Source organism: Thunnus thynnus, chromosome 7, assembly GCF_963924715.1.
Source record: "Thunnus thynnus chromosome 7, fThuThy2.1, whole genome shotgun sequence".
NCBI classification, from domain to species: domain Eukaryota; kingdom Metazoa; phylum Chordata; class Actinopteri; order Scombriformes; family Scombridae; genus Thunnus; species Thunnus thynnus.
The window spans coordinates 18,656,015-18,676,455 of NC_089523.1; the positions used below are offsets into that span (position 1 = coordinate 18,656,015).

Consider the following 20,441-nt stretch of genomic DNA (forward strand, 5'->3'; position numbering starts at 1 on the left):
CAATGGCGGTGGAGCCACAGTATAGGATTGTTGCTATTTTGCTCACTAACTTATTTGCTGGATATATTTAGATACATTTAGATCACACATTCTGTCACAAAATTATTTATGTGAGCCACAGGAATTTCTGTAGCTCATAACAAGACTGCCATGATAAATATTTCATATAGTTTAAGAATTGATTAAAGTTTCACAATGTTTTCCTGAACACATGTTTGGGGGAGATGGAGGGTGATACAGACCAATGCCAGGCAACAAGAACAATCCCATTTGAGCAGTTTCTTACACAGAGAAGTACTCCACCCTATTTATATTCTTATCTGTCTTACCATCGTTTTATCCCTAGACTAATAACAACAATCTTGAAGTTCTCCACAGATTAATATGCTGAGAACTAAGCACTGAAGGTTTGTCAGAGTCAAATGGATTACCCAGCATGTGTTTGGAGTGAGATGCTCATCTGATTTTGTCGTACCCATCTAAGGCTGTCAGACCGCCTGCTAATGTGAAGTGGGATAAACTGAGACAGTATTAGTTGGACTCAAATACTCTAAATCCTTGCAAATAATAAATTAAAAGTTGGAATGTTGATTTTTCTGATGGCCTGAGTCTACTGATTAAGGTTAACAGTCAAATAGAGATAAACACATCAAAAAGTTTATAATAATCTCTAAATTTACATTTGAGTCGGGAAAATGAAGATTAGGAATTCACAACAGCTGAGCTTTGGTTGAGAGGCTTCTTTAAATTTGTTTATTCATTTCATGTTGTTCAAAACATGCTTCCTCTTCCATTTCTTAAGATAATGACAACATTTAGCATTATCTGTTCAGTGTTTGGTAACAATGTTGTGACTTAACAACATCTATACTCGCCCGATACATGCTAACTATTTTTCTTTATCTATCTGCAGACATTTTTACTTTATTTTAGTGTCACAGACTGTGGCTGTGAATGAGAATCTCGTGTTAAAAATGCATTAGCATGAACTACAGTGAGAGCTTAGTCACAGAGTGTGGGCAGGGCATTTAACTTGCCCTTTATTATTAAATGCTAAATTAGCATTAATTACCACAGTTTTCGCTTTCTGCCAAGTGTGACTGATTTAGAGCACATATGGTGGGCACATTATGCTTGACTTCAGGTTTAAAGTTTGTTTAAAATCAAGGTGAATAAAAATGCATCAATGCTTTTTGGGGGGAAAATGAAGCTTTTCATCCCTGACTTTTATAAGGCTTCATATTGGGTTGACGATGGAGTTTTCAAGACTAGAAAATGTCATTAATGTCATGTCATTAAAACTACATTAAGATCTTCTTCAAGAAAGACCTGAGAACAAGAAAAAGTCATAGTCAACCATCCAGCTAGCATACAAGACCAAGACATTTAAAGCCAGACAACAACAGCAATAGACAAAGGAGAATTAAATTAAATAATTATATATAATAATAATAATAAAAATATTAGATGGTAAAACTTTAAAATCTTCAAGTGAAATGAAAGGATCCAGCTTCAGTGCAGTTTGTAGTTCGTTTTGCTGAGAAGGTGCATAGTGCATGAAACGTGCGTACCCATAATGCTAATCTAATGTTAAGTAATTAATGAAGTGTGTTCTGTTGTTACAAGATTTAAATGAGAGAGGAGATGAGGCTTTAATGGGAGAGCTTTGTAAATGAATGTCATGATGTAATTACAGTATTCCCTCTTGTCAATAAGCAAGTCCACCAAACTTTGTGATCCAGAGTAATGAGTATAAAATTATTTGTTATGCCAGTGATATGTAATATGTGCAAGCAATGTATCTTATGTTCTTTGAACAGATGTTTGTCTTTGTAGTACTTTTCAAAGTGTCCTTTTATGTATGCACTTCTTCTATGAAAGGTCCTACAATAATAAAGGTTATTGTTTATTATTATTATAATAAATTCCATAAAGACAGCCAAGTTTGAGATGAAAGAGCAGGATGTGTTGGTTTCATTTAATTTTGATTTTAAGTGATGTCTGAAATTGCACTGTCGTACCTATTTTTTCTCAGTTCCTCAGCCTCCATTACTGCATTTTCAATTTCCCAACACCTTACCTTTGCAAATTAAGTCAGAATGCTGATACATCCTGAATTATAATACACTATGCACATATGCACAGTCTGAAGCCATAATTTAAGTCAGAAGACTGGGGGCAAAATAGCAAGGACAAAATTGAGAAATTGTATTGTATTGTATAATGTATTTCCCACAGTCAACATTTCATAACAGTTATTCTCTTTTAGCATAGCTTTGTTTTGATTTCATTGCCTGAGACATGGTGCAGTTTCACATCTTCTATGTGTGGCCCTACACTGATGTGATTAGACCTGTGTTGTAGCCATGAGGGCCTGTAGTGGTTTTTTAGCTCTTGTGAGCAAGGCCGTGGGAAGTAGGGGTGCCGGCTCAGTTTTAAAGCTAGAGTGGAGATTCTGGTATCATATGAAACTAGATGACCTAAGGAATCAAGGAATGTCATGCTAGCTTGTCAGGAAGGGGGCTAAATAACGAAAGTTAGGCTAAATTTTGGCAAGGGATAAATTGACATTGCCATTTTCAAAGGGGTACCTCTTACCTCAAGATATCTGAATGAAAATGGGTCCTATGGGTACCAACAAGTCTCCCCTTTACAAACACGCCCACTTTATGCTAATCATATGCAGTTTTTGCATGCAGTATAAATGTGTTATTTTCACCTATTCTAAAATGGTGTATTTGAATATTTCTGCATACTGGGGTCCCTAAACAGTCTCAGAATTGCATAAGTTGGGTATGACTGGAAAGCTGAGACTCTTGTGGATTCAATGAGCCCAAACGTATTCATGTGTGATGATGTTAGTCTCCATAGTAGCCAATTAATTGTATTTTCTTTTCTTTTCTAATCATGTAAGAAAACATGCACAACCGATGTACATTTTACATTTGTACATTTTATTTTACTTTACCCCCCACTTGAAACATGTTCCCATGGCTATGCTTGTGAGCCTGATACATTTGTTATGGGCTACAGCAATGGTGAAGATATAAAAAGTATGATGTGGGGCCCGTGGAGCTGGTGAGAGGAGCAACCTGTAGATTGAAAAAGAAAGATCAAGAAGAGGAAGTGATAGGAGTGACGGAGAGAGACAGGCAGAGTGAATGCAGAGGATAGTGTAGAGACACAGAGAATACAAATGTCAGGAGCAAAAGGTTGGAAAAATGCAAAAGAGGAGGAAAGAGGAGAGGTTGCGACAGGGAGAAGGGCACTCATTAGGCTGTCGGATCATTCTGCAATCACCTTTAGTGTTGTAGACATCAGCAATAACATATGTCTCTTTAAACTGGCTCTTAATTTTATGAAGACGCAGCCTGGGGATAAAGATTAATCAGCCACAGAGAGGTAGGGGTTGCACCCCAAACACACACATCTTTCTTACTCTTTTCAGAGCTGTGGGAAGAAACGGGTAGCCTGCAGTGTCAGGTGGGTTGGGTGGCGTTGGAGCACTCAGGCCTGTCAGAGCATCACTGATGATATTAGTTTTATCATGTAACAGAAAGCAGCAGAGATATGAATACAAATAGGTTTCTATCATGTCTTTGATTGAAAGCCACTTGGGACTCAGGACCTGGGTGCATGTTATAGGATAATTACCTCACTAACATTGAGGGTAGATTTGCAATAATCTATAGTGTTTATTTCCTCCTGTTGTCAGTGAGAAGATGTCAGGTATTTTACATATACTGTAAAATGTATTTTGTTCTATATTTATCCGTTTTATGTCTTTCGCTCTTTCCTCCCATGCTTCAGTTATGCTCTTTATTCACTCTCTCTTTCTGTTACTGGTGTGGAAATAGTATTAAAGATATTCATGGAGGCTTGACTGTAAGGATTGCTTTTTGTTGCAGAAGGAAAACACATAGTTTCTGCTGAAGTGTGGGCAAATGCACTGTCTTTGTTTTGTTGACTGTTGCTGTAAACTGCTATTTGTTGATTTTTTTCTTTTCTAGGTAGTAGGAGAATGGCGCTTCAGCAAGATCCACTGTGACATCTTTGTCACTCTGGATGTGATGATGTGTACAGCCAGCATCCTCAATCTCTGTGCCATCAGCATTGATCGGTGAGTTCACCACTGTTCAGATTGTTTAGTCCTGCCTGTCATGCTTCCTGCATGGATTTCCAAAGGAAATCTTTACCTTCTGAATAACAAAAGAGAACGGGCAGCTTTTAAGTGCATGACCATCAAAGCCCACAAGTCTATTTACTGACTAAATGCCTTTTCCTGACATAGATTTCACACCATGCACAACACCTCATTTCATGTATATTTGCACGGAAGTACAATACTGCATGGAAGTACAATACCAGTCCTAATTACTGGCCTCCAGATGTTCCAGGGTTATAAATGTGAATATGTCAATATGACAAATTACAGCAATTTCAGAACTAAAAAGTGTGCATAATCCAATGAACGCCTGTAAAACAGGTGCATAGGAGAATGACATTTGATGGCAAAGTTGTGGCCTCCTGAACAATGTCAACACAAACTTGATTAAAGAAGCACACATGTTTTAGTCAAAGTGAGCCACTCCGGCCGTCACCATCTTGGCAGCGTGTGACTCTAACTAACTCCCGGCCAATCCAAAATGGGCAAAGAAGCGCGCTGAATGGCTGAAACAAGCCAACTAGCAGCTAGCAGACCTGTCACCAGCCTCAAGTGGTCATTTAAGGAATTGTTTTTGGCACTTCCGCATTGGCTTCATTTTTCAGCCCCGGAGGTTGCTGTTTGGTGCCGTCACGGGCAAGTTCGCTATCACGGTGACAATGTTGATTCGGTAATGATACCATGACGTAATTATTTTTACAGTCTATGCTCTGAGCACACCCAACAGTGATGCTGTCAGATGTGCAAAAGACTTGAAACTTTCAACCAGGAGGGCAGTCAAACACTGCTTTTCAGCCTGCTGTCAAGTTACTCTTTAATAATGGCCCCTGGGAATGTCGGTGCACAGCAACTCCATTCGTCTCCAATGCAATAATCTGACGTAAGACAATATGTTTTATCTAAATAAATACACAAATAAATAAAGTGCTATTTGAAACACCAGTGCATGACAGCAACTTATGTTTTGTCATAAGACCTTTTCCTTCTGAATTCATTAATACCTTGTCCAAAAATACATTCACAGCACTTGTTAGTTGTTTAACTGGCATGATGACTCAGGGATTAATGACGGTGCCTCAATTAAAGTACAAACAGTTGATGGAAGCAGAATTAAATTGGAAAGCTGCTCATCTGAAGAGCATGTAAAGCTTGAGCTTTCAATAAGAAACTGCAAGAAATAATCATGTAATCCTGACAACCAGGCCCTGGGTGTGTGAGAGATCTGTGTGTTGTGGATGTAGCGCTTAAATCTGAAGAACACCAAGGACACAACATTATCAAAATCATCATTCCCATATTCTCATTTTATAGAATCCCATCATGTTTAATTTTACATGATTTTCTGCTTGGCTGCAATTTCATCTTAAATCCATATGCAAAACAAATACTCACCATGGTCACACACACACACACTGACAATTTCAATTCTTATTGATGTGATTGAATAAGAATACAAATATTCCTCATACATATGTGGAGAAAATCTTATTAGTCTGAATACTCTCATAGTAGATCATTGTTTGTATGTACTTGAAATGAATGTGACAAGCATGACGGAGAGGAAAAGCATCAACATTTACATTTAGAAATTATTTATATGATGTGGGCATGCTTGCTGTGTACTTTTGAATACTTATCACTGACAGGATGAGTGTGACATTATCAAGATCCACTTCCCCTGGCTTGAGTACTTTTCAGTGTCTACCAAAATTATGCTCATTTGTGAAAGTTCAGATAAGAGTCACGGACAAATGTGTTTCCTTTTATCAGTTCAGCAGCTCCAGGCAGCATTGTAATTTATACATCAAAGGATTATATCTTTCTCTGTAAACTTTGTTCATCGATGTGGGGCGAATTGGGAGGTGATCTGTATTTCTGTGAATCCATGCACATACAAATATCGACAACTTACTTTTGAAATTTTGCGACTAAAGGCTGTTAAAGAGGTCACTTAGTTAGTTAGTTACTCTATTGTTAAAAGGATGAATACTTTATTAGCGTTTGGAGTTGGGGTGCCCTCCAACAATGGCCAGTTAACTCACAACTTCTTTTAAAGCAGAACTAATGGGACCAAAATTGCTTTTGTGTAGGAGGTGATATGAATATACGCATGCCAAATATGATTTAACAGCACTCCAACAATGTTGACAAAAGCCAGACCTTTTTAAGTTGAATTGGAAAGATATTTACTGATCATTGTGCTTTCAGTGAGTCATGGGCTATGATGTCTGAGCAGTAACATATAGTAAAATAAAAGATGTTTCTGTAAAGTTTATGTGCTGTTTATAATTTTTTGTTGCAAAAAGTGATTCAAGAGGATATATTCAGTTTGATATTAAAATGTGTTTGCATACACAATTATGACACACCAAATACCGTGAGAACAGCAAAAGACTGTTCAAGATGTGAATTGTCAGCTCTCTATAATAATCCAATTGATTTGCTTCCTTAATCCTTAATCTTAATCCAGAAAGTGTTTGGAGTTTTGCTTTAAGAAACAGAAATTCTTGAAACCAGATTGCCATCGGGGTACAAACACTTGATGTGGCATACAAAGTTGCACATTAGTTTGATTACAAAATACAGATGTAATGCACATTTTGTATCATTCATGTTGCCATGCTACTCAAATTTACCGATCTGAAAGGGCAGGCCTTCAAGCGTTCTACAAGAATTTGTAGGTGGCACCATTAATTTAATGCAGCACAGATTCTACCTGTAATCACATTCAACTTATATTTTTATGTGCAGAAAGTGAAATATACTGTAAAGCTCAACATATGAATCTATGTGACTTTAGACAGGGCTGTTTGTGCACCTCTACAAAAATAGCATGGACCGCCTGTATGTTGTGTTAAGTCGTTCTCTTTTGGGGATGACTACAGGCTCAGTTAAATTTCAAAATTCATAGTCAAATTCTGTGTGACTTGACCTGCATTAACGCACCATCAACTGTGCCATCTTGGTGCCGACAGGTCCGTTTTCCAGCCCCAAAACTGTGATACAAGTGCAGGTGGACAAAAAGTGTAACTGGCAACATACAGTACATGGAATAATACAATTACCATAGATTTATCCTGATGTCTCCTATGTGACTTTATAAACAAAGCCATTCAAAATAGTCTCTTGAAAGCCTTACCCACTTGACTTTATCAGACTTTAAAGATTTTCAAACTAAATAACACAGAAATCAATGAACGAGGTACAGTAGAAAGCTATGCATTTCCTGGTGATTACAGCAGGCTCACTAATAAGGTCAACCAACATACCAAGGTTAAATGATAAGGTCTTTCCTGCAAGACACTGGGGGGAAAACACAACCTATCTCAGTACCTCCTCTTCATGTAAACTGCAGCACACAGCACATAGCTATTTCAAAAGGTCCACTCCACCATCACAAAGGATCTGATGAAAGATGACAAGCAACATTTCTTGGTTTCACCACTTGTACATAGGCTTCATGTTCTTGGTCCTTCTTTAAGCTACATCTCCCACTGATGAAGGAAGAAAAATAAAAAAAAAACAGACAAAGGATAATATGTGCCTTAAGCTCATCAAATCAAATTCAAATCATACAAGCGTATAACATAAAGTTCAGATGAACTCCCTCATCATATTTCCCATGTTATCTTGTCAGAAAGTATCATGTTTTTAGACATTACAACTAAAGCGGCTATTTTTTCTTCATCCCTTTCAGTTACACAGCAGTCGCAATGCCAATGCTGTACAACACTCGCTACAGTTCCAGGAGACGGGTCACAGTAATGATCTCTGTGGTGTGGGTACTGTCTTTCGCCATATCATGTCCCCTTTTGTTTGGCCTGAATAACACAGGTAAGAAAGAATACAATACACAACTGCTGCGGAGTCTTTGAATCAAAAATGTTTTTTCATGGTTTCTGACTAAATTGGTAGAGCAATTGTTGTGCTGTACTGTATTATTCATGGGTACATCTACTGCACAGTACAGTGTGTACATTATATACATAAGCATTGTGACTAGTTAGCCTGCATATCTTTTAAATGTTTGTTGATATTTACATTAATATTTCACTAAAACAGAATGTCAATGTCAGTGGCCATGTGCAGTTACTACAGAAGTGAATAGAAGGTGTCAAGAAACATTTTGCGAAGTTTTATACGCTCACATATGCCAGTAAAGTATTACTTCATACTGAGATATAGCCACCTTTAGCTAGCCTGAGCCCTTTAACTGGGCTTTAACTGAGAATTACAGCTAAAGCTGGTTCCGATTAAGGGCCTTTTAGGAGGCGCCAACTTGTTGCTGTCCAGCTCCCATGGCTCGCGTCCTGTCACTTTGAAGCTCCACTCATCCCTCTGAGTGCCTTGATGTAATGTTGATTCAGCCGGGAGTCAGACCTTTGGAGTTGTGAACACCACAACTGTTTTCATGCGAGCAGTGGCTTCAGATCCAGGCAACATGAGATTCAGGAAACATCAAAGTAGAAACCACAGCAGCAGGAACCACTGAAAATGTAGCACCAACTATAAAATACAAGCAATCAACATTTGATTTAAAGCTATAGCAACTCATATTTAAAACATTCCTATTTTTCACAGACTATCACAATCACAGATTTGTATAGGAAATGGGCTGCATTTGTGTAGTGCTTTTACCCACTTGTGAGCATACACACAAGTTTGTAGTGCATGGCAAGGGCCTAACATCCATATTGCAGTTTAGTGACGGGTTCCAGGACACTTTGACATGTAGACAGGGGATCAAACCTCTAACCTTGTGATAAATGGACAAACCGCTTTACCTCCTGAGCCACAGGAACCCTGTGGTGTGAAGATAACAAGTATTTAACATGAACTGCACAATGAGTGTGACATCAATAGTGTATCCATGACAACTCAGTTGTTATCTGTGCCTGTGTGGCGAAAATTGTTGCCTAATCTGAGCCTGCCTTTACGGTCTCAAGTTAACTTGGTCCATTTTGGTCTTGAATCCAGAAGCTGTCTAAGGACTGTCACCCCAGTCTGTGCTGGTATGAAGGGAGTTAAAACATCAGTGATGTAGCTTTGGGCAAATTTGGCTGGCTTTAAAAGTAAATCAGTAAAATCTAAAATTAAGAAGCAACCAGTGCAGAGAGGATAAAATTAGGGTGATATGATCTTTACATTTGGCACCAGTCAGAAGTCCTGTGGCAGCATTCTGGATAAGCTATAAGACAGTTCTGAGTGAGGTAGGAATAAAAAGGGTTGCAGTGAGTGAGAGAGGGAAAAAATAAAATCGTGTGAATGACCTCCAAGTGAGGCGAGGGGGAGGAGCTGTTACAGTTTTGGATGAATTTTAAAGAGACTTTATTAATAATCAAAGAGCAACCATCAGTTCTTAGCTGTAAGTTCAAGCTACTGCACATTGCTCATTTTATTGTGGAATTTTTTTCAAGAGTCACAGTGGCAAAAAAAAAACCTAAAGTAAACAAAAAAACAATTTTTGGCTGGAACATAACATGCAGTCTAAAGCCTTTATTCACCCTGTGCTTATCTCCACAGCTACTCGCGATGAGTCTCTCTGTGTGATCGCCAATCCAGCCTTTGTGGTGTACTCTTCCATCGTGTCCTTCTATGTTCCCTTCATCATCACGCTGCTGGTTTATGTGCAAATTTATGTGGTCCTGAGGAAGCGTAGAAAACGTGTAAACACAAAACCAAAGCAGCGTGTATGTCAGGCTGCCGACCCTGATATCGCCCCTTCGCTGAAGGTGAGCTGCTGTAGTAATATCACTCCTGTTTATGACTAAGACTTTTATTGCTTCAATATGATACTGAATTGATTTATACCTTTATTATGCCAGAGATCTGTATCTTTCTATACAAGTTTTAGAATTATATTTCTTTTCAACCAGTTGGGAAAAAAACATCAGAACATAAATATCTCTTGCCCTTTGAGTTTATTTGTTTTCTTCATAAAACTGCAGTCAATAATTTTATCGACCCAATTATACTTGATGGTTTTATGTAGAGGCATTGTATTATGTAACAACATATCATAAAGGGGAAAAACACAGACAAGAAGAAGATTGATTTTCTCTGAAAAAACAATGGAGATTGAAAGGGCAAGGCTCAGTTTCACCTAAGGCATTTTAAATGTTTTTCTCCTCCTATATGTAAATGAAATACTCCTTTTAACCTTAATGTTACATTTATTGGCACATTTCAGTGTCGAAAAGTCGTCATGCAACACTAATTATGATGGCCCTTAATTGACCTTTTGCTATTCTGGTTATTGATTTTACTGACATAGTGAAACTCAATGGGCTCTGCACAGGAAAGCCATGTAATGCTTTTGATCCAGTGCACTACATTACTCATGTTCATGCTTGGATTTACTCTGCATGAACATGGATTTTTCTGTGTGTGTGTGTGGGTTACAGAAAAAAGGCAGGGAAAACATTCATAACTAACATGGCAGTTTACAGGGAATCCAGACTATACATTAATATGTAATTTAATGATCTGTGAAGTCATTATATGGCAGCATGTTGAAAAATGACATACATAATCATTATGGAGTAAAATCTAATTTCAATAAAGTTTCACTGGTAGTGTTAATAGTTGGATGAGTTTGTTTCATTGTAGTGAAATAATCTCAGCCAATACTTTATTACGCTGGCAGGTTTATGGACTTGACTTTCAGCTACAGATGAAGCTGTGGATTAGATTCTTGCTAAATAGTCTTTCTGTGCCAGAGCTCATTGTAGCCTTATTTGACCTGGGAGCCAGCTGGACCTGTGCTTCGACAGCCCTTTTGTTTTCAGTTGTGGCTTGAAATTGTACCGCCCGCTAGCCTAACACAGCTGTTTTCATTTCAGGATAAGTGCACTCATCCAGAGGATGTGAGGTTGTGCACCATGATTGTTAAATCTAATGGGAGTTTTCCTGTCAACAAGAAGAAAGTGGTGCGTGGTCTTTTTTTGATGTTGTTGTTCTTATTCTTTTGTTTGCAGCATTTTTTCCCCTAAAAATTTAATTGTTGGAAACACATTTGTTTTGCTTGTAAAAGATTTAGCAAGGTGTCACCTTGAGTTTCTGCATTTTTCCACATTTCCGCTTCTGTGAGCACAGATATGTATTTATCTACAAATTTAATTTATCTGCTACCTATTATTTTAAATATCTCCCATTTTACAATAACCTAAATGAAAAATGGCAACCTAAATCCATGTTTTGTTTTTCTTTTGCTCCTCCTCACCTCGCTCAGATATTTATTAAAGATGTAGCCAATGAGGGGGAGGATCTGGAGCTGGATGAGCTGAACCACAGTGGCAGCAGCCAGAAACAGAAGCAGCAGCCTGAGTGCGCTCTTGGAGACACTTTGGCCACCAGCCACCAACTATTGATGCCAAACAAGGCCAACGCTAGCCCAACCTCCTCACCACCCACACCCCCTGAGGAGGGCAGGAAAGCAGAAAGGAATGGAGACCCTACAAAAGAGGCCATGGGGGATCCAGCACCTGTTGTGGCCAAAGCCTTCCAGACACAGGCCTTACCTAATGGCAAGACTCAGACCTCTGTGAAAACCATGAGCAAGAGGAAGATCTCCCAGCAGAAGGAGAAGAAGGCCACTCAGATGTTAGCCATTGTCCTTGGTAAGTTTGTTACTGAAGTTTTTGTAAATTCACATTCATTGGTAAATTATTTATAATCAGTTACATTGAAGTTAATATTAAAGTAAATGCTGTTTGATGTGAGTGTACACATCAGAGTGGAACTAACATTGTGAAATGAAGCATTGCCACAACCAAATAACTGTTTCTGATATCTTCTAAACACACAAAACAATGTTCAGTAATCACATCAAACATCAAATCAGCATGGTATTAGGTTCAAAGTCTTCAAGATCAAATATGTCTTTCTATTATCATTTACTACAAGCTACTGCTATCTTGTAATGTACAATTTAGAAACCTGTTTTCTCTTTTGCACAAGCTCCTAGCAATCTTAGGTCCTCGGCTGCCTCTGCATGGGTTTTTATTTCCATCTAAAAATTTTTGGTAAGACCTAAAATAGAGTTTGAAAAGGCAAGACAAGACAGCCAGTGATGCAACTAAAGGAAATCATTCTGATACTTGCATTTTAGAGTCCTCTGTATGTTACACATACAGAGGAGTTGGACACCCACATTTGGGTGTCTAATATAGGGATGTCAACAGTACTGAACTTGGTACTTCACATTATTTACATTAGATCAATTGGTGCCAATTTTCGGTACCTTGCAGGACTGAGGGTGAGCGCAGCTACAAAATAAATTTAAAAACACACATTTATTGACCAAAGCGTCTCACACCGAGGCTCTGACACTGACAGGTGCACCAACTTGCAGATACAAAGAGACATTACTGATCTATTTTACCAACCTGCACAGCAGCTAGCAGCCAATTAGCATGGCTAGCATCATTAGCATAGCCATGCCATGCTGTGTGTAGCCCATAGACTGCATAAAAATAAGGTGTAGCTGCGGTGGATTTAAATTAACGCAGCTGACGAACTATAAGCCTAGCATGCTAATCCTGCAATCTACCTGTAATAACAACCCATCACCCAGTTGGTGTGCTGAATGATTGAGACCAATATGCTACCAATTAGTGTGGTAGAGGGTGAGGGATTGAAAGAGCTAGTTTGGCACCTCAAGCCTGAGTATGTTATGCCATCGAGAGCTACTGCAACTAAACACATTGAAAATACTTTGAGGTGAAGAAGGATGAGGATGAGCAGACCACTGACTGCTAGACAGCTCTCAGAAACAAAAGCTAGATCACATCTTTTCTTAAAAATTAAACGGTTAGTTACCAGTTAATAGGTGTCAGTCTATTGAAAGCAAAATTAACTGAAACTGACATCCCGAGTCTAATGTAAGAGCCTTCTTTTTCACTTTCCTGAATCTCTCTGCCTTTTTCTAATATTTCCATTTTTCCCATATCTCCCCAGGTGTATTCATCATTTGCTGGCTGCCATTTTTCATTACACATATCTTGAACACCCACTGCACAAAATGCAAGGTCCCTGCTGAGATGTATAATGCTTTCACATGGCTGGGCTACGTGAATAGTGCTGTAAATCCTATCATATACACCACCTTTAATGTCGAGTTCAGAAAAGCATTCATTAAGATCTTGCACTGCTGAACTGCGGCATCACTTGTCTGATCAGACTGAGGGAGGAGTGATGAATAAAAAGCATTTCTTCTAGCAAATACCTCATCCTGTTAAGGAAAACGCACCACAGGGGGAAACTGCGATCTGCTTTTTAAAGTTATGGAGCTGAGTGACTGAAACACTGACAGTGTCTTCTTGAAAGACATGTTGGCTCTATGTGAATTGTTTGTGGAGTCATGTTCTCCAAATCACTGAATGTAAAACAAGAAATGTCTGTAACATTGACCTGTTTCATGGAGAAAAGAAAAAATGTAATATTGTTCTCTAAAATCATTGTGCTTGTCACGTAAGGAGCCATCTGTGTATACCACACACATACAAGTTGCAAATTGCTATTTATTGTGTGTGTATTTTTGTGTTTTGATGATGGAAATCTTCAGCAAATCTTATAGATATCAAGTCAGTGTTCATTGCAGTGTTAAAACTGATACGTGAGCTCTTAATCTTTAAAACTTATCACTGATTGGAATGTGTGTTAATGACAAGAGACAATTTACAGTACTCACTGTATAATATGGCTATGCCAATATCCACATATTTGCAATTTTATAAATTGTAAAATCATATATTATTATTATTATTATTATTATTATTATTATTATTTGCTGTATATAGTTTTTCTTAACACATTAACTGTGATTATATGCCTGAAATGGAAATGTGATGCATGCTACACTGCTCCTCTACTCGACTTCTCATGAAATGTATGTTTAACAAAAAAATTACAAAAGATGTCCAATAAATGAAGTGATGAGACACTGTAAAGGGCCACATGAATATCAGTGTTCACTGTGTGTATACAGACACATCCATAGATGACTTTACATTATTCAGCAGTCTCCCTCTTATCCCCAGGATTGGTTTGCAGTTTGAGTGATGATGTTTACCGGAAGTGAGTCTGAGCACTGCTGCAGTGCAGTTGTTCGGTGGCAAGCTAATGACCTGTATGTGGACTTTGCAGCTTCCAGGTATAATCATGTGGATGTGTGCAACCCCCGAATCAGCTCCCCACGGCCTTTCGCTGAGTAAGAATGAGGTGAACTAAAATAATAGCTACAGCAATACATCTATGTGTTTTTGTTTTGGACAACAAATCATGCATTATTTTTAAGTTACACAAACTGAAACATGTCAGTTATTGTGAGAAAAATATAAACAAGGGAGTACTGTTGCTTAAAGAAAAAGAAATTTTCAAGTAAAATAATAGTCAGGTGCTCATATGAACATTGAAACAGCACATTTGAAGATCCCCTTCAAATGTGCTTACAATGTAAGCGATGGGGGACAAAATCCTCAGTCCTCATTATGAACAAAAATTTATTTAAAAGTTAATCTGAAGCTTATATGAGGCTAAAGCCATCTGAGTTAGTCAGATAAAGTGGATATCTTGTAGTAAAAAATTCCCTTTGTTTCTTGACGGACTGTGTTTTCTTGTTCAGCTACAGTGGAAGGATTTTAACAAAAAGGGAATTTGGCACTAAAAAGACAGTAACTTTGAAAGATATTTACTTGATTTGACTAATTACTGCTGAAGCCTCATATTAGCCTCAAAGAAACTTTTTAATATATTTTTGCAAGACAGTAGGACTGTGGATTTTGTCCCCCATCACTTACATTGTAAGCACATTAGGAAGGGATCTTTCAATGGTCAATGTAAACAGGAGGAGTGATAAGTGCAAGGAAAACCTGTTTCTATACTCATACGGGCACCTTTAACACAGACTTATAAAAAAATGTGAACCTATCCTTTAAATGAAATGGCAAAATTCTGTCATTTTCAAGCCCTATATTTAAAGTCTAGCTAAAGTGAAGTCTGCTAAAAGTGGAATTTTGTATGATGGAAGATTGATAGAAATAATATTTTGCCAGTGCTGTGTGTGTGTGTGTGTGTGTGTGTGTGTGTGTGTGTGTGTGTGTGTGTGTTGAGAAGCTGAGATATTCTTATTAGGAAAGGTCATTTTGTTGTTTGTGATTGAGAAAAAAAAATCCTGAATGAAAATAAAAATGTGAAATTAAAACTTTACAGTCTATTTGGTGTCATGTGGACAGTGTATCTCAGAAAACATATTCAGCGGATGTATCCTCATGCGTTGGTCAGTGTCTTTGTTGTAGTTCTCATTTATTGGAGATTTTCTTGTTTACATCAATCTTTATGATGACCATTTTCAGGGAACAACAGTCTTAGAGCAAACTAACATATAGGGCAAGAGCCAGCATCAGCAACAACAGCACAATATTGAAGTTCCTGTCCTGCTGTTAGCAATCGCCCACTCATAACAGAATCAAAAAATACGTTCTTGCTTTTCAAGGCAATTCATTAACTGTGATGAGTGCCACTGCTGCTGGCAGACAGAAATGTAAGTGACACAAATGAAGACACAAATGCAGAGTTCACCTTTATTTGTTGAGATGTTATGTTTGAAATGTAAAAAATGAGTTAGTTTTAGGCTAATGAATGAATGTGAGTAAACAGTTTTCTCCAGTGTGATAACAGTGAATTGCTGCAGTGTCAAAGTAAAGTGAAATGTACAGGTAAAAGTGAAACTGATCATTAAAACTTTCATATATTGCATTTGTGTACCTTATAAAATATGAAACTTGTTTTAGAGGTGGGGTGGGGGGGGGGTGACAAATGAAAAGTAATTAAAGGTAGTGATGGCTTTAAAGAAATAATTTAATAATTTTAGAAATGTGCTTGTTTGCTTCTTGCCGAGAGTAAAATTAGACACTCTCATGGTTGTATTCTCAATATGAAGCTGCAGGCAATAAAGACTGGAAACAGCTACATTACACTTTCCAGCAACTCAAAAACCAAAGTGTAAAACTAGTAATTGTTTTAGAAGGGGTTATTGATTTTTTTTTTCTTTTGCTGGAAACAAGATAAAAAATATGCTAATTTGTGAGCTTTAGAGGTGCTGGTAAGCTGACTTTTTTTTTTTACCTTTGCACAGAGCTAGGCTAACTGTTTCCCTTGTTTCCAGTCTTTATGCTAAGCTAAGCTCACTGCTCATATTTAGAATACATACATGAGATCATCTCACTAATTCTTAGCAAGAAAGTGAGTGTATTTCCCAAAATATTGAACTCTTTGTATACAGTAACTAGACACACTGATCTTTTTATCTATGTAGCCTAGTTGTGATCAAGAATGTTTTATTGTCAGACTGAAAGGAATCCTGGACTCCCATGGTACTGCAAAAGGCACATAGTGTTTAAAGATTCACTCAGTTACAGTTGATACATAGATACATGCATACAGAGATGTAAATTCCTGATTGCGAGACAAAAGTTTAAATTCTCTTTCAATTTTCTCTTTTCTTGGTCATACAACAACAGAATCAGTAGAGTGTGTGTTTTGTCAGTTTCACTGAGTCCCTTCAGGCGACGACTAATGTACTTGGTGACACAGCTTAATGGACTTATACCATCTTATAGGACATGTGGATTCTATTTGCCCACAGGCAAAACACTATCAGAGTGAAACTATTATGAAAGAACCAGAACGCAGGTTGTTTGATGACAAAGAAAAGAAAAAAAAACAGTCAGTGACTGTGTATCTCATATTTCACTGTAGGTGGTCCAACTGGGACACAAGTGGGTATAAAAAATTACCTAGCTGGAAAAATGTATGTGCAAAAACCATGCCATATTATAATATCCAGTCACATGCAATCTCTTTACAACCTGGTGTCTGTTTTACTGGCACAGATCCATATATGATCCATGTGTATATCTCTCTGCTATATATGGATCTTCCAAAGTCCTGTGTGACATATGTATATGTGGTATTCCCATAATAAAATCCCTGGAGAGAATTTCCCACACGTACTGGACCAGCACCAATCATGTCTGACACATATTGTATGTTGGCACTGTTCCTGTCTTGACATTAGCTACTGAATCATTTTAATTAGCATCTGTAGTGGTTAACAATTTATAAGTACTATTATTTATGAATTTTGTTTATTTTCTGGCTTGTCAGTTAGCCTGAATCAAACTTACAGTAAATGCACACAATTACAGTTAATTTTTTGACACTTTTGGAGGTTATTTCTATTTATACCTTTCTGTCTGTTTTGAATTCGTGTCGAGGTTTTTTTTTTGTTGGGAATGTAAATTATTAACATATCAAAGTCATTGACATGTATCTGAATTTAGCATCAATGGAAAATTCACTGGAGAATTAACACCTAATCTGAATTCATGAATAAGTGTTTCTTAGAGTAAACACAATGAATGCAAGTACTGTAATACATATTGACACACACAGTCACACATTATTCTTCACAGTGCAGCAGAGCTTAAGTTGTAATGCAGTCTTTTTGTATCCCTTCATTTTTGTCAGTCTATAAACAGCTACAGTTTTGATCCCTCTTTTATCATCATTGCTGCAGGGTCACACCATGTTTCTGATTAAATTTCTGATTACATCAGGGGAAATCTCTGAGTGCTAGCCAGCTTGCCCCCAGTGTCACTGCTTTTACAGCCCCTAGGGCTCCAATTCAAGCATCACTGATACATTGAAGCTCCGTTCTACTTTGGTGCTACCCACAACACGATCACACACTCTCAGCAGCACATCCACACATCCTCTCTTTTCACCCGTCAATCTCTAGCCTGTCTGTTAACACGGCATCTGAAATGACACATGACCAAGCATTGGTGCTCATCTGTGATTTATGATTTTACACACCATATGATTGATTCTGCTGTAAGGAGTATCAGAGAGGATGTCAATAACAAACCAGGTAACCTTGGCAGTCATCTGTGTATGAAGGGAGATTTTGCGGTATGAAACACGGAGTCTCCGAGGAGAGAGACTTCCTCATGTCTGTCTCTTCCCGCTTCAATCTTCAGTGGGTATGTTCCCTCATTACCTTTGTATACTCCGTAGCTATGCTGAGCTCAGTGACAGACAGGCATATCCAAAACTATTCCCACAGGTTGGAGAAGGAGAGTTCAAGCAGAGGTGCGGTTGCCTGTGCTGGATGTTCAACAATAAGAGGACTCCTAATTAACTGAATCATGATAGCTTTCCTGAATTATTAAAATCTTATACCTATAGGCACATGAATCCTTAAGTCTGATTACTGCTGGACAATCAGCCAACAGCATTTATTCTCTGCCTGGGCCCTGAATGCTTTGTGCTTAGCAATTTGGTAATACATTTTTAATAAATTACTTGTTATCAGTCAAAAAGTTGCAAATGCAATTGTTCTGCCTTCTCTGGAAATGTTAAAGAGACTGCTTTGTTTTGCCACTTTCTGAGACGTACAGTATATGAGTTAGTATTGTCCACATCATATATAGTAGCTTATGTAAAATTTAGCAGACATTTCCATGCAGGGTTTTTTGAATTATTGCACTTACAACTACCCAGATAGCATACGGAAGTGGGCCACATGTATAATAACAAATATGGCCCAAATATCCCAAAACAAATGTGGGCCATTTTTGGCAAAGGTGTGGTGCTCTTGGCAATGTGAAACTGGATGTGACCCTAAAGTCACCCATGTGATACATAGTGAATATGGCCCAAATATCACAAAACAAATGTGGGCCACCTTTGGCAAAGATCTGGCATAGTCGACAATAGTTAATGTGGGTGTAAACCAAAAGTGACCCATATATGGTGCAGCAAATGTCGCCCGGTTATCTTAAAACATATCTAGGCCAGTTCTGACAAAGATATGGCACAGTAAGCACTGGCTTGACTTGATGTGAGCCTAAAGTGGCTGACATATGATATGGCAAATATGGCCTAAATACTATACAACAAATTTGTCCCACTTTTGGCAATTGTTTGGCACAGTCAGCAATGTGGTCCACATTTGAAATAGTAAATTTGGCCCAAATATTGCTGAACATTATCGGGCCACTTTAGGTAAAGATGTGCCACAATTGGTACTGGCTTATCTGAATGTGAGCCTCAGTGTAGGTGCATGCACACTGATAATGTTTATAACTGGAAAGGTAAGATTATCTGGAAATGCTCCCAGAAGATTATTTTTCTACACCAAAGTATGCCTTGGCCTCCTCCTCTTATAATCATGGAATTTACTGCTCTATGTTAGTCCAGGGATCATTGTCCTAACAGTCCAGCCAGAGTCCCCACCTCTAGTCTAAGAACAGGTTTCCAATGCCTTGTTTGGCGCAATTAGGGTTGAGCCCCACATGTACCCAATTGAACTGATTAACTTATAGCACCTTGTTGAGGCTGCACAGCTTAAGGCAGCTGTCTTTCCAGTGACACACAAATGCTTTATCACAATGCCACCATTCCATGCAGGATGTGGGCCATATGAATGTGGGCTAGTTCTTGGGTGGCTGTGGCTCAGGAGGTAGAGCGGGTCGTCCACTAATTGGAAGATTGGTGGTTCGATTCCCGGCTCCTCCAGTCTGTATGTAGATGTGTCCTTGGGTAAGATACTTACCCCCAAATTGCTCCTGAACCCCAAATTGCTCAGTGTGTGAATGACTAGATTTCCTCTGATGGGCAGGTGAATGTGTGTGAATGTGATTTGTAGTGTAAAAGTGCTTTGAGTGGTCAGAAGACTAGAAAGGTGCTATACTGGCAAACAGGAGCGGACTGCCCAAGTGCCATCATTCCACGTGATATGTGGGCTGGAAGAGGATATGAAATGTGGGCCCAATCAGGGCCAGAATAAAAATGAACTGTGGGCCAGATCTAGTTTATTTGTTTAGATTTTGGTTTACATGTGGCTTTGCTATGGTTTGCTTGTGGTCCAAATCTGGCAAACAGGAGCGGACAACCCAAGTTCCATCATTCCATGCAGTATTTGCCGCATGAAAGTGTCGAGTGTGGACCGGATATGGGCACAGCAATTTTGCTATCTGGGTACTCTGGTATTGTTTTAGTTGTAGCCTCATGCTTTTTAAGGCGCTTCCATACTTGCTTTAGTTTGTGGCCACAGTGGTTTGGGTTAAAATCTGCATGGATCGGTACTTCTGGATTCTTGAGACATGCCTGGTTCTAATCCAGATTTATAGGGGTATCTCTGAAATGACAACAATTTTTCTGAATCTTTAATAGGACATTGGATTGGTAGTTGGGCTATTTGCAGTACTTA

General features: G+C 38.3%; 1 protein-coding gene across 1 annotated transcript in view; it reads left to right on the forward strand.

The window, feature by feature from the left end:
• Nucleotides 1-15,281, forward strand: part of drd2a (dopamine receptor D2a) — a 40,783-nt gene extending 25,502 nt beyond the window's left edge. The window contains exons 3-8 of the mRNA XM_067594720.1: nt 4,011-4,120; nt 7,863-7,999; nt 9,689-9,897; nt 11,008-11,094; nt 11,397-11,784; nt 13,124-15,281. Of these exons, the coding sequence (XP_067450821.1) occupies nt 4,011-4,120; nt 7,863-7,999; nt 9,689-9,897; nt 11,008-11,094; nt 11,397-11,784; nt 13,124-13,320 (1,128 nt within the window). The 3' untranslated portion in view covers nt 13,321-15,281. The remainder of the gene's footprint in view (nt 1-4,010; nt 4,121-7,862; nt 8,000-9,688; nt 9,898-11,007; nt 11,095-11,396; nt 11,785-13,123) is intronic.
• Nucleotides 15,282-20,441: the final 5,160 nt, after the last annotated feature.